This window comes from Arvicola amphibius, chromosome 5 (assembly GCF_903992535.2).
Source record: "Arvicola amphibius chromosome 5, mArvAmp1.2, whole genome shotgun sequence".
Lineage (NCBI taxonomy): Eukaryota > Metazoa > Chordata > Mammalia > Rodentia > Cricetidae > Arvicola > Arvicola amphibius.
This window is the reverse complement of record NC_052051.1, coordinates 26,398,764-26,413,191: the sequence shown is the minus strand read 5'-3', so window position 1 is coordinate 26,413,191 and position 14,428 is coordinate 26,398,764. Positions and strand designations below refer to the sequence as shown.

Below are 14,428 nucleotides of genomic sequence, written 5' to 3'. Positions count from 1 at the left end.
AAAAATTGACCATCTACATCCTGAGAGGCCAATTAGATGCCAAGATTCTGTGCAAATATTGTTACATCTGCATCTGTGTCTACCAGACTTTCAATGACAATGTCATTTATTTGTATTTTTAAATTTTGGTCTTTATTCATTTATAAGTTTGCCAAAACACTGTTTTTTCCTGAACTTTTTGTTCTCTTCGATAGCTGTTCAATTATCCAGAGCAGTATGGTTTCTTATAATTAACATTAGGTTCTTTAATTGCTCTGGGAAGGAGCTACCTCCATGATTATAGGAAACAACTAAACCAGATTTGGCATGAGGTCCTGTGGGAGGCCCCTCAAAGAGGTTCCCAATGCAAAGGTTTACCTTGAATGTCCCTTTATGATCTACATTCATTAGTCCAATGATTGTCCTTGCCACACATTCAGCATAATCCAGAGGGAGGTGCATTCCATTTGAATTATAGTTACAAAAAAACATTGTTTCTTGGAATGCCCTGTTTATAATCCCTTTATGGTGACCTTGTTTGTCACAATTGAAACACTTGGCATTTCAATCTTTCTTCAAACCTCTGGAAATCACCTCTCCTATTCAAGAATCATGATGTATCTCAGATCCATTCCTCCAAAGTGCTGAACTTCCCTTTAAAGACCTAATTATCCTTGTGTTGAAAATTAGCATTTTCAAAAACCAGAGACTCAATTTGTCTAGCTTTTGAATCTGGTATTATTCTCTTTACTGTTGATGTCATTCTTTGTAAGAAATTTGTTCAGATTTCTTTCAGTCCCTGGAGGACTTTAGTAAAAAACTACTTTTCAATTCTGTCCCAAGCATTCAAAGCTGCTACAGAGCATAAACCCAGGGTGTGGGCATCAAAAAGAGATTATCTTTATATTTATAAATCAGCATAATCTCTATGTCCAATATGATTATGGTAACTAACCAAGAACGCTACAAGTAGGGATATTTATTTTTGTCATGATTTTTCTACTGTTTTAAGGCCATGTAAGTTAAGGTTCCACTCACAATGTAGCCCAGGCTGGCCTAGAATGAATTGATACACCTTGCCTGGCGACAGGAATAAAGACTAGGATAGTAAAACCTGCCCAGACATCACCATGCTGTTACCACACATAAGCAGATGAAGACACATACAAGATTAGAGAAATACAATTTTAATCAAACAGAAAGGTAAACTTTAGGCATCCATTATCTTTCTGCCTAAAACAGTGGAGAAACTGTTGAAACAAGGCCGTTTCCCCACACTCGTGACAACGCTCCAGTTTCCAAAAAAACCTTAATGAAAATGTTAAACATGAAAATAGAAGTCTGAGAGTTGTAAAAAAGTGTGTAAAAAGCCCACATGTGTCAAGGTTGTCCTTTTTCTACAAAGTAGCACCAGTAAATAGAGTAAAAGGTGTTAAAAGCATCGTGAGAGCATTTCTGAAATGCAGCTTCTCGTCTCAAGGGATGCCCCTAAAAGAATCCCCTTAAAAATACAATGTATCATGGGGTAAAAAGGTTTTAAAAATCTCCAGAAGATCAAAGTTTCTCATTACAGTTTCCCCCATCATCTCTTAGATAAGGGAAAATAATGTGCTTCTGGCTCTAGCTTCTCAATAAGTATTAGAGGATCATACTTATCTGGGGACCTGAGCTGGTGGGGGAGGGGGCTCATTATTTGGAGAGAGGGAGTGGGAAATAGTTTAGCTAAGCTCCCTCCTTCACATCCCTCACACATGGAAGAGGGGCCACCCCACTTCCTGAGCTCAAAACATTCTATTCCAGTCTTCTTGAGGATTAGCTACACGGGCCCCTGCCCAGGGAATCTTGGGGGAAATAGCCCTGAATGTGATGATGACATCATCCCTGCTGACATCATCATCATACTGGGAAATGCTACAAGGCCAACAGGACTCAAGCCCTTGTACCAAAGCAAGGGGAAGGTGCCATTAAGACTTAAGTCATAAACATCACCTTTTTCATCTTCTACTATCCCTAGGGAAAATTAAAAAACACAAAACAAAAAAATCCTGGCCCCATGACCTTGTTCATCTGAGCCCACATTGATACTAGCGTCTTCTAGCAAATGGGGAGCACAGGTGATTTAAAAACAAAATCTCAAATGATTTTGCAGCATTAACCTGAGTACTGGGAGAGCTATCATTTTGGTATCTTAGCATCCCTTCTGACTGATTAACCCAGGAGGGAAAAAAGCCATCTTGCTACCTATTTCAAGTTTTAAAGTTTCAGGATAAGAAAACATGAGCACCATGTTGGGCTGCTCTAAGCAGCCAGGTCTGAGCTGTGCACATGGAGGGAGCACCTTGGGCTCCCCTGCAAGGGCCAGGAGGCTCTGCTCCCACAGAGCAGGAGAAAGCTGAGGTACACAGTGAGGTGAGGCCCCAAACAGGTGAGCTGAGAATGGGGAGAGGTGAGGTGACTTCAGGGAGGGGGTGATTCTGGGGACTTGGCTCAGACCAAGAGCACCCCAGTCCTGGGTAGAACTATTCACATGCAAAGTAGTCCTTCAAGGGGGCAAAGAGGTGTCTGATGACTGGCACACTCCAGGACCTTCCCAGCAGCTTCTGGCGGGCACCACGGCCCATGTTGGACACGTCTGTGTAGTGTGCAGGAAAGCCGAAGATCCTGGGAGAGAACAGAGTGAGAAGTCACCAGGTTAGAAGGACCCAGGTCCCTAGTACACCAAGAACAACTGGAAGTTCTGGAAGTCAGGCCTAGGAAAGCTACCAGCCTCGTTCAGGACTATTAGACTCAAAGGAACCTTCTAGACTACCAGTTCCACTATTAGCTAAGAACACTTGCTAACAGCTGATAGTGACAGGAAATCAGTGTTGTACATCTTCACAGGGACTGTGCCCCTGTTCCTCAGAGCCATGGTATGAATTAACCCTTGTTAATCTGCAGACATGTATCTAGGACACTGTGACTTTAGGGCCTGTCCTCGAACTAGCTCTTGTAGACAGCAGCCTCGAACTCACAAAAATCCACCTGTCTCTACCTTCTGAGTACTGAGATTAAATGTGTGTGCCATCACACAGCTCTATGACCATTCTTAAATGCATAGTGTGAACTGGTCTATGCATGATCACCAGTCAGTCAGAAGACACATGTATTTGGCTCAAAACATAATGAGAAGTCAAGCAATTTGTTTTCAGGGGGGAAAAAACAAAAAAGACAGGATTTTCAATGGCAAACAGAGGGCTCACAGATACCAGGTTTTTCATAGTTGCCAGCACACATGTACGTATACAGCACTCTCTCCCTCCCTCCCTCTCTCTCTCACACACACACGCTCACACACACACAATCTCTCTCTCTCTATCGGCTCCCTCAAAATATTAGAGAAAAATAAATCCAGAGCTTCCCCAAGGTACTTCATCAACGGTGTTAAAGAGGACAAAAAGGCTGAATCTCAGTATTGCAGGCTTACAACAGCTCTAAAGTTAGCTGTAGGAATTCAACACCTCCAGCCCAGGCCTTGCTATTCCTGGCATCTACACAATCACACCTCAACAATCACTTTAAACTGAAACTCTCAAATTCCAGAACAAGCCACAGCATGGACACAATTACAGTGTCGCAGCCTGTGGCCCAGGGACCTTTACAGAAGAGGACACTGAGATTACTGAGGTTGATTATATCCTGAGATTGTTTCTGGACAGAAGAGAGTGGATGCACACATGAACTTCCAGTATTGTGATGGCATGTACCAGGCCTGTGGCAGATCCCAAAGAGTGGGGGGAAAGGTAGGAATCCCAGTACTAGGTAAAGACCGACTGATTACACATCAGGGCAGAGCCCACTCACAAAGACAGCTGGGCAGCACAAACGGGACTTGATGAGTAAATGGGGATTAGCAACATCTAAATTGGGTGAGTGGGACTGGAGAGTGGAGAGGGTTGCAATGTAGTTGAAAGGGTTATGTTTCCATTTGAAAAGGAATTGTAAAAAAAAAAATATTACTTGGGACATGGTTGCCGACATTTATAAGCCAAGCATTCAGGAGGCTGAAGCATAGGAGATCCTATAGTGAGTTCATTCTCAGCCAGGAGACCAGAGAAGAAATAACTATAAAATAAACTATGGTAATTAACATCTTCATGAAATAGTTGATACTTATATCTGGAAGAGAGGGCAGGTGCCCGCCTTTAATCCGAGCCCTTGTGAGGCAGAAGCAGGCCGGTCTGACGACAGAGGTAAGAGATCAGAGAGACTGGAGAGAGAAGGGCCCAGGGGGAGAGTTCTGGGGATAACAGGAGTTTCCTTAGCCTTCTCATTTGAGACAGGAAAAAATCAGAGCAACGCAGACAAGTGTCCACCATCCTGCCTCTCACCCCATTTCCCCCTTTCCTGTCTTTGTTCCAAATGCAGCTCACCTTTCGAGCTCAGTACACCACAAAACATCGTCCTTGCCATTCATCACTACAGGGAAAAGCTGGTTTTTCCCCTGTCTGATGGAGTTCGACTTGGTGGTTATTGTCTGTACTTTCTTTAACTGGAGAACAAAACAATATCGCGGGGTGAGCACAGAAGGCTTCCAAGTGGGGTCAGGCTCAGAAGCATCAGAGGGCAGAGGACTGAAGGCATGAGTCTGGAAAGCTGGCAGGGACAGGCAGACACAGGGAGAGGACAGAGACTTGGAGAGATTCTTTATGCTTCCACAAATGCTAGATATATTTTAGTGACCATGAAGGATCACATGGGGGCCAAGACACCGGTTATTGATCGATGAGGTCATTAAGAGCAGAAACCATCCAGACATAGAAAGGCCAAACAGCACTTGAGCAAAAGGCCTTTGCTTTTCGCAGACCATGGAGAAGGCATTGAGGCCTCACTGTGCATCTGCGACTTCACAGCACAGCCTTTGGTAACAGCATTCGCCACTGTCCTTACTGCAAAGAGCACTTGCAGCACAGCCTCCCTGCCTCCAACATTAGCACCGCAGAGCGTGGCTGCGTCTTCCTGCTGGGGTTGTTACCAAGTCGTCTCCTATTCTGAACTTGAAGAAGAGACAGAAGAGTCTGTGGGGAGAGGGGCCCAGCACCAGGGGTCTGTGAGGGAATGAGCAGGAGCCGCGTGCAGAGAGCCCAGGTCAGTTTTCCGGAAGGTGCAGCACAGCCCACTCAGCATCTTACCTTTGCTGTCCTACTGAACTCCAGGCAGTCCTGCAGCTCGAGCTTATCATTCTTGGAAGCTATCACGGGCCTGGGAACAGCCAAAACCCGTTATTCTCCAGCATCTGCCCTGTGGGTCCACGCTAGAGACCTCACAAGTCAGGTGAAGAGAGAATGTAGCTTTTTAAATAAAATTCAATTTTTAAAAAATGTGTAGGGGTGTTTGCAAGTGTTTATTGGAGCAACACGTGCAGCCAGGATCCATGGAAGTGAAAAGAACTGGGGTTACACAGTTCTGAGCTGCCATTTGCGCAGCTGGCAATGGAACCAAGAGCAACTCAGAATCTGCTTCCTCAGTGCACCATACTGGTGAGAGCACAAGGCTGTGCCTACATGCCGTAAGACCGTGCCCAATACACACACAGAGAATAGTGTTGCTACTGATTGGCATGCATTAAGGAGAATTGAGTGTTCTGCAAACCAGGAATACCTCCACTGCTACACACAGACAGCACTATCACCTTGGTCTAGATCACCGTGATCATCGTCACTAAGACATACACACACTACTAGGGATGGGAGCTCAGAAGGCTAGTAAAAGTAAATGCCTCCCCCCATCTTATCTGCAAATGTAGATTCTAATATCAAGAGCTATGATTCAAAGTAGAAACCTGTCTACATCTATACATAGAAGCCATGAGCTACGGCAGCCTCATTAAAAGACACAAATACTGAGACTTCACAATGGAAGCAGTTTAGTTAAGGAAACTACATTCAGCCCTGACAGACTTCTAGCTGCCCAATGATAATTCACATTTTCTTTTTAAGGTCTTCATGAGCCTAATCCTGAGACCAAGGGAAAAGGATCAGAGCAAGCTTAGATCTGTGTCGATTCAAAGATCCACACAAACCTTCAACATAGGTAGGAGCATCATCAAGTTTAAGCCCAGGACCAAGACCAACATAGAGCTTTCAGGCGTTTATAGCACATGCAGGCTCACGCAGGCACACACGTAAGTATAAAAGTATTATAAAGTATAATTTAAAGAAAAAAAAAATCAGGATTTGTACAAACAAACGTCTTTGACTGATGGATGGTGATAACCCTGCAGTTATCAGCTAGTGGGTTCTGTCTCTGCCTAGACCTCAGATGCTTCATCTGTCAAACTAGAGTCTTCCTCTCATTACCCACAGGCTGACTGCACCCAACAAACTCCTTTAACTCTCCAGTGTTTGACAGCCTCTTGGCTTGAGACTGGTTCACTACTTCATTTGTCTTTCTGCCTTATTCTTGTCCTGCCATCAGACAAATGCTTATCACTTTAGCAACTTCCTATGACTTCCAATGCTGACCTAAGTACATGGCACTGTTTTAAAACAGAATTACTTACACGTATACCTGTAGTTTCGTTCTCAGGTGTTTCTGAGAACATTGATCTTGAAGCTTTTCTGGAGAAACCCATTGACCCACAATCCAAAGACCATCATTCAGCATTGGACGTTTATTATTCATATTGCTGCATTCCCTCTGCTCTGTGGAAGGAGCCCTCTTGTCCCCACCCACATTGGCAAAGCTGCATTCCCAGTCTTTACTCCACAGGAGGCATCAAGAGTCCACCACTGAACGAGCAACACAGCAGCAGTGAAAGGGCTTGATGGCCGGGTAAATTAGCATAGGCTAGCCCAAGAACATGGTATGGTACCCAATAAATCAAGCTCCAGTGACTAAGTGACCAATAATAACTTCTACAAAAAAAAAAAAAAAAAAAAAAAAAACTGATCCGCCTAACTGCAGGCTCCTTCCACCTCTAGTCAGACTTTGTCACCAGATCCCTATGAAAGTATTTCAAAGATGGTTAATACCATCTGATTGTGCATCTTTATTAGCAAGGTCTTGAAAGCAAACACAGATGAGCTAAAAAAGACTACAGAGAGAAACTGCTTGTGTATAAACGTCCTTGACCAAAAAAAAAAAAAACTTGATCCATAATAAAAGGATAGGAAATACTGACTGAGAAAACTAGAAGTAGATTCTGAGCTATCCACAAAAAAAATTGTTTGTTTATTGTGTGTGTGAATGTATTTGCATGACATGCATACGGGGCACCCTTAGAAGAAAAGAGGGCTTCAGATTCCGTAGGAAAGGACACTAAGACCAAAAGTTAACAAAGGGAAGTGGACACCATCTTGTGGAAAACTTGCAGCCGATAGAGGGTTAGTATCTAGACTTTAAGAACTAAAAATCGGGGAACAGAGATAGGAAACCAAGTCCTCAAAATATGAAATATAAATGTCTGAGAAATATTCAACATGCCTAGCCATTATGAAAGCGTAAATTATAGATGGGAAACAGTGACACATGCCTTTAATCCCAGCACTTGGGAGGCAGAGGCAGGCGGTTTCTATGAATGAGGCCAGCCTAGTCCACAGTGCTAGTTCCAGGACAGGCAAGGCTACAAAGAAACCCTGTCTCCAAAAGAAAAAGAAAAAAAGAGAGACAGAGGGGGAGAGGTAAATTGAGGGAAGAAAAGACAGGCAGACTAATTAAAAAAAAGATTAAGAGGGGTTGGAGAGATGGCTCAGAGGTTAAGAGCACTGGCTGCTCTTCCAGAGGTCCTGAGTTCAATTCCCAGCAACCACATGGTGGCTCACAACCATCTATGATGAGATCTGGTGCCCTCTTCTGGTGTGCAGGCATACATGCAGACATAATGATGTATACATAACAAATAAATCTAAAAAAAAAAAAGACTAAGAAAAAAAACAAATGCAAATTATAACTGAGATTTCATCTCAAATCAGTCACAATTGTTCTTGGTGGCAAGGATAAGGGCAAAGGGAAACCCTTATTCATGGCTAGAGGGCATGTAAATTGGTTCAGGCACTATGCTCAGTATGGCAGCTCCTCAGGAAGCTGGCAACAGATCTGCCTCAAGAACCAACCCCAGCACTCTTTTTTTTTTTTTTTTGGTTTTTCGAGACAGGGTTTCTCTGCAGCTTTTTTGGAGCCTGTCCTGGAACTAGCTCTTGTAGACCAGACTGGCCTCGAACTCACAGAGATCCGCCTGCCTCTGCCTCCCGAGTGCTGGGATTACAACCCCAGCACTCTTGATGGAATGCTGAGGACTCCACACAACCTCCTACTTCTCAGCCATTCTTTGCTCCTTCACACATAATGGACAGCAGTTAGAAAGAGCCTAGATGCCTCTCAATTCATGGATAGTGAAAATGTCATTCATTTACACAAAGGAATTGTTCAGCTGTTAAGAACAAAATGAACTTTGAAGATGGGTGGAACCAGGAAAAAAAATCATAACCCAGACCAAAAGGTCAAATATTGTATATTTTCCCTTAGATGTGCATGGTAGCTTTTAATCCTTCAATGTGGGTTACATCAGGTACACAGTAAAGACATGGAAGAATCCAAAGAAAAAGGAAGTGGAATATATAGAGAGATAAAGGAGAAAATCTACTAGGTGGATTAGGGAATATAAGGAAGAACACAGATTGTACTTTTCTGAATGGTCTGCATGTGTTCCATGCAGTTCTGGAGCCCTAGGATGACAGAGGGTCTGGGACCATTTCTGTTAGAGACAGCTCTAGGAAACAAACGGCCAGTGAGCTGAGTGAGCTTAAAGGCTGAGCCGTCATTCCTCCAGCCACCATGCTGTCCCCAGGAACCACTTCACCCCAGGGGCAGATGAAACTTGCACTGGCGGCCTTAGCACAGCAGAAAGAACAGGGAGGCTTCACGGTTCTCAGACATCATGGAGGCCTTGAGAAACATCCTCCTGTGGCTAGGGCAAGGCAGTTGCCCAAGAAGTCCTGCTCCAGTGCTACAGATGACCAGAGGATCCTAAAGCCAGGCCTTTCTAGACAGTGATTTAACATTCCTAAATACAGCTTCTCATGCTGTGGTGACCCCAGCCATGAAATCATTTCATTGCTATTTCCTAACAGTAATATTTCTACAGCAATATTGCCCACAGGTTGCATAGTCAGTCAGACTTTGCTGTCTGTTACCTGTCCCTATCAGGGTTCTTACCTGTTCATCCCAGGCAGGTTGCCCCAGAAGTATCGGGCCCTGTGAGCGGCAGAAACTTTGATGGCGTCGATCATCACTGGGTTACACTGCAAGAGAAGGGGAGCTGCTGGAGACACCCCAAGACTCAGCTTGAGCTGTAACTCAGCCCAGGTGTTACCTGGCAGGTGACAAGCCTTTCCTACACCTAAACAAGAGATAAGGAGACAGAGAGTTCCCACCCAGAGGCTGCTGGAGAGAGCAACACAGGAAGGTGGGTCAAGAGCTGAGGATTGGACCTGCCCATGTTGCTTCATGGCAAATTTCTATTTGCAGAAGGTTGTGCAGGCAACACCTAACCAAGGGTCCAAGACAGCCCTATCACTTAGGGTAAACTGTAAGCCAGCTGTGGTAGTGCACACCTGTAATCCCAGCTCTCTAGAGGCAGAAACAGGAAGGTTAAAGAGTTCAAGAAAAGCCAATGCTATGTGAGACCATCTTCAAACAGAAGAAGAGAGCCAGCAGGGTGGTTGAGCAGGACTGAGTGCTTTTATGCTGATGACCAGAGTTTGATTTCCAGAAGCCACATTGTGGAGAAAATGGACTCCAGAGTAATCCTGTGACCTTCACACATGCAGCATGGCAGGTGTGCCTGTGTGCACACATACAAAATAAAGCTTAAAGAAAAGCAAACCAAGAAAGAGAAAGACAAAAGCCTATTCATTTCCCCCACAGCCCTTACAACAGCCATTGTCAATGCAAACAAGATAGGAGCAGGGCCACTAACAAGGATGGGGTGCGCTAAATAGATCAGCTAAATTGAAAGGGCCTCCTGCTGTTCATCCTCAGACTTAGCCACAGTGCCCTCCACCAGCAAATCATTAAGCAACTTTAGAGTAAGGGCTGCCTTCCCTGCCTGGGCTCCCCTAGGTCCACTCACCGCCAAGAATCTGGAGATATCTTTCTTGTCATTAACCTTCATGGCCACCACATTCTCAAACATCCAGAAGAACGGACGGTTGTCGCCCTCCTTGGGGCGTGTATAATTCAGCAAGTGGTAAAACTCAAAGAAGAGCCGGCCAGTACCCTCTATATTGGCAAGAGGAATGGAAAACGGAGTTCAATACAAACCACAACTTTCCAAAGACACGGCAGGAAAGTAAAGCCTGTACCTCTTGTGCCCTGGAATGATGAACAACATGAGCGGGCCTAGGCTGTGTACAAGCAAGGCTGAACAAACTCCCGGCAGCACCTTTGCAGCCTGTTGCAGATGAACTCCCACTGCGGAGAGTGGCGCTGAGGGGGTCGCAATCCCAGAGAACCAACTCACCATATAGGCCTTTCCTGGCAGGATTGACATTGGAGAGGTCATTGCAAGGGCTTCCACCAATCACCAAGTCAAAAGGGCCCCACTCTTCAATCTGAGGGGAAACAGAGGGCTAGGTTGATCTTGAGGAAAAGAACTAAAACCCTGGATTCTGTGGGAAACTTAAAAAAATCCATCAATTCTAAAATCATCCTTTGTCACCCCAAAATGTCTGACCCAGACACCTCAATGCTCTTGCTCTATCAGAACTAAACAATCTTGAATTATACCTCAAATTGCCCTATGTGCACATTATTTTTTTCTGAACTCTTCACAGCTTCTCCTACCTGCAACCCTGAACCTGAGGAATGGGGACAGTATGGCATTAGACCAGGAGGGCACAGGGTATAGAAGGATAGGGAAGATGAGATGAACTCCAGGAAAAAGGTCACCCTCACATTTTTCTTTGTGATTTTCCTGACGTCATTCACGTATTTGATTTGCCCTTCATGCTTAACAGTTCCCACGGCTATGGACTCCGCACAGACTTCCGAGGCAACGTACTTTTCCACTTTGATACCCAAGTCTTTGAGCACCAAGTACCCTGTGGGAGATCAAACAGAAATGTGAGGCCAAGAGGCCAAATGCAGAGCCCTTAGCCCCACGGCTGACGTCCTGAACCCGAATGAAGATCCCCTCACTCCGTTACTGTCACTTCAAGATATCTGTGGTCGACCCCAGAGGACATCACCGCATTGCCCATACAGGCTATGCTTTTTAAAAAGGCACCAAGAACCCTGCAGGAAGCCACAACAGACCCGAGAGGGCTGTGCATGTTGACTGATTCCTGTGCGCACACACACTGAAAACTAGAAAGACTGAGGGTTACTGCCTCATTATCACAACATTTGTGTGTGTAGCCAGGAAACTTCCAGATGCTTGAGCAGAGGGAAAACAAGTCAAACAAGAAACATGTCCCTTTAGAAAGGGGCCAAGGAGGGAATGTGGCAGGTAGAGGAACTTGTCACCAAGCCTGATACCTGGGTAACCCACACAGGAGAGAAGTTGTCCTCTGATCTCCCCATGTGTCTACGGGGCAAATGCATGCTTACAGTCCCACATGCACATAGAATAGTGTGAAAAGGTGCAAAGGTCATGGAGTGGAGCAAGAACAGGCACGTGTGACATCCAGGTTACTACTGTGCTCAACTGTCACGGGGGAGAGACACCTTCAGCCTGCTGCCTCAACTCACCTGTCGCAATTCCATCAAACAGGGACAGGACTCTAATTGGTCTCCTCTTGGCTGCAGGAATTGCTGGGAACACCTTTGGTGGCTCCTGCCAGATAAGCAAAGAGAGAGAGTAATCCCTCAGAGTGTCTGTCTTCCTCCTATGTCCAGGGGCTTTGATGGGAACTGGTAAGAATGTATTTGGCACAGGCTGGCCATTCTGTCCTTAGATAGGAGGCACAGCTGCCTCCTACAGTCACACAGGCCCAGATAGGGAGCTTGAGCGGCAACTGCCAAGGCTTCTAAGAACAGCAGACGCTTGCTTTTACAGATGTACAGGATTCAGCCTCCCGGGGACTATAATTGTGTGAGACTGCACAGAGCCTCGGGCTTACAAATTCCTCGAGGTCAGGGTCAGTAGTGAAGAAGTCTTGCAGGCGCATGTTCCAATCCTTCCTGCGCCTGAGGACCCCATGGCAGCGCTGTGGGAGACACATATAGCAGCTCCAGGGTTCCTGCAGCTTGGCATCCTCAGCTGTTCCTTCACCCACCAGCACCTCCAGACACTCCACACAGAAGCACCTGTACCAGGGTATGCAGAGAGAATGGGCATGGACGTTAACAGACATTTGTCCTGCAGGCCCAGTCAGTTCCCGGGGGCATGACCACTCCGCCTGATGCTCAGCCTCCTGCTGCCGCGTGTTTTGAGCTATAGGGTAACAAACTCCCTTCAAATCTAGACCCTTTCAACGGAATCCTCCCAGGGCTGGCCTCCCAGGGACATCTGTCCTGAGCCCAGCATTAAGCATCACTGCAATCCATACTTGTGAGCACCAGATCCCACAGGAACTGTGGGGTACAACCGGGGATCCGAGGCCCTCCCGTCCAGCCCCACGGAACGACACTCACCTGCAGCAGCTTGTGTTGCTGCACAGAAGCAGCTCGCGGCCCTCGCAGCACACGGTGCAGTAGGACTGATAGCCGTCCTCATCATACATGTAAAAGAGCTCCAGGAAGCGATCCTGGCCGCCAGAGAGAAGCACATGAGACCACAGGCCTGACCTCAGCCAGGCCTGGCTAGCAAGTGATAGGACATGTGAGTTCCTCATGGAGGGCCTTCTCTGCTGCAGCACCTGTCCCCCAAACAGGAAGTGGGGGATGTGCCCTGGGAAACGTTCACTAGGGCCTGGATGTGACTGTGCTGGGAGCCTGGGTGGGGAAGGAAGGGGCAGGAGGAAGGGGCAGGCAGACTTACCCGGCAACTCTGACAGAGCCCACCCTCAAAGAGGGGGTGGAAGGACACAGGGTTCTTCCTACCACAGGACAAACAGCGGTCTGCGAGAAAGACAGGGTGTCAGGGTTTATGGATACCAAGAGCCTAATGTGCAGATGAAACCTTGAGCCATAACAATCTAAAACTCTACCTAACCCAGTACCAAGTCAATGACTTTTTTCTACGTCCAGTCATGTGTTTCAATCTAACTTTTACAAAATAGGAGCAAGGGGTTTGTCAAGAAGAATAATGTCAAATACCAAAAGAACTACCTAGAAAAAGGTGAAAATAACTGCCTTGGATATTTCTAGCTCATATACTTCGCGGACATCAGATACAAGCAGTAATGTTAACTGGAATTTGATTAGCAGATGACAGGAGAAACCCTACCAATGAGATAACATTATTGTGCCTTCAGACTCAAGGTTTCTCCTCTACTTTGAAATAATCAGCCTATTTTAACTAATTGGGTCCAACACCAGTTCAGAATTCATTTCTTTGTATCTTTGCACCCCAGCACTTGGAAGCAGAGGTGGGGGTACTCCTCAACAGTCTAATTTCAGGATATCCAGGGCTAAGTTTATAGACCGACAAGACACGATAGACTGACGTAAAAAAATGTCAATAATGGATAAAAATGCTGACCACAGCTGTTTGACTGAGGTAGGACAAAGTATTGTCCAGAATAAAACAGACACAGGGATGTGCTTCTTTCATCGTTAATGGATGTCACAGCTTATTTGTATAGATATGCTTGGGGGCAAGTACATGTACATATGCAAACGGTAGCTCAGTGTGTGTGTGTTGTGTGTGTGTTCACACTGCACGCTTAAATGAAGACATTCTCATGACACATGTTCAGAACACCATACAACTTTTATCACTGCTGTCTCTGACACTATTCTTACATAGATTCTCTTGTATTGACCTGTCAGTCCCTATAATTCCCTATAGAAGCCCCATGATTGTGAAACAGGCTTGGTCATTTCTGGGAAAATAATCTGAGGTCCTTAGCCTTGAAATAGAAACACATTACCCTGCACCATTTTCATGAACCCCTGTCTCTAACAGAGGGATAAGCCTATCTTGGTCACAATAGGGAAAAGCTACTGGAACAAATGAAATTTTGAAAACACTGTTTAAGCCAGGCGGTGGCGGTGCATGCCTTTCATCCCAAAACTTGGGAGGTAGTGGCAGACGAGTTCTGTGAGTTCAAGGCCAGTCTGGTCTACAAGAGTTCTATGACAGGTTTCGAAGCCAGACACCCTGTCTCAAAAATCAAAAAAAAAAAAAGAAAAGAAAGAGAGAGAGGGAGAGAGAGGGAGGGAGGAAGAAAGAAAGAGAAAAGAAAGAGATAAAGAGAAAGAGAGAGAGAGAAAGAAAGAAAGACAGAAAGAAAGAAAGCAAGCAAGCAAAGGAAACACTTTTTTCTTGTACCTCTTCACTCAGTCAATGTACTCACACACTTAG

The 14,428-nt window shown here is 45.5% G+C and overlaps 1 protein-coding gene across 4 annotated transcripts in view; it reads right to left on the bottom strand.

Moving 5' to 3' along the window:
- Nucleotides 1–1,150: 1,150 nt before the first annotated feature.
- LOC119814394 (DNA (cytosine-5)-methyltransferase 3B) overlaps nt 1,151–14,428 on the bottom strand; it is a 36,436-nt gene continuing 23,158 nt past the window's right edge. For 2 of the 4 annotated variants that reach the window (XM_038330059.1, XM_038330060.1), the window contains 11 exons: nt 12,941–13,020; nt 12,595–12,707; nt 12,081–12,267; nt 11,710–11,794; nt 10,915–11,060; nt 10,481–10,571; nt 10,091–10,239; nt 9,175–9,260; nt 5,151–5,220; nt 4,392–4,510; nt 1,151–2,640 (listed from right to left, as the gene is read on the bottom strand). In XM_038330059.1, coding sequence (XP_038185987.1) covers nt 2,499–2,640; nt 4,392–4,510; nt 5,151–5,220; nt 9,175–9,260; nt 10,091–10,239; nt 10,481–10,571; nt 10,915–11,060; nt 11,710–11,794; nt 12,081–12,267; nt 12,595–12,707; nt 12,941–13,020 — 1,268 coding nt within the window. In that variant the 3' untranslated portion in view covers nt 1,151–2,498. The remainder of the gene's footprint in view (nt 2,641–4,391; nt 4,511–5,150; nt 5,221–9,174; nt 9,261–10,090; nt 10,240–10,480; nt 10,572–10,914; nt 11,061–11,709; nt 11,795–12,080; nt 12,268–12,594; nt 12,708–12,940; nt 13,021–14,428) is intronic. The other 2 variants (XM_038330061.1, XM_038330062.1) reach the window with 1 other exon arrangement.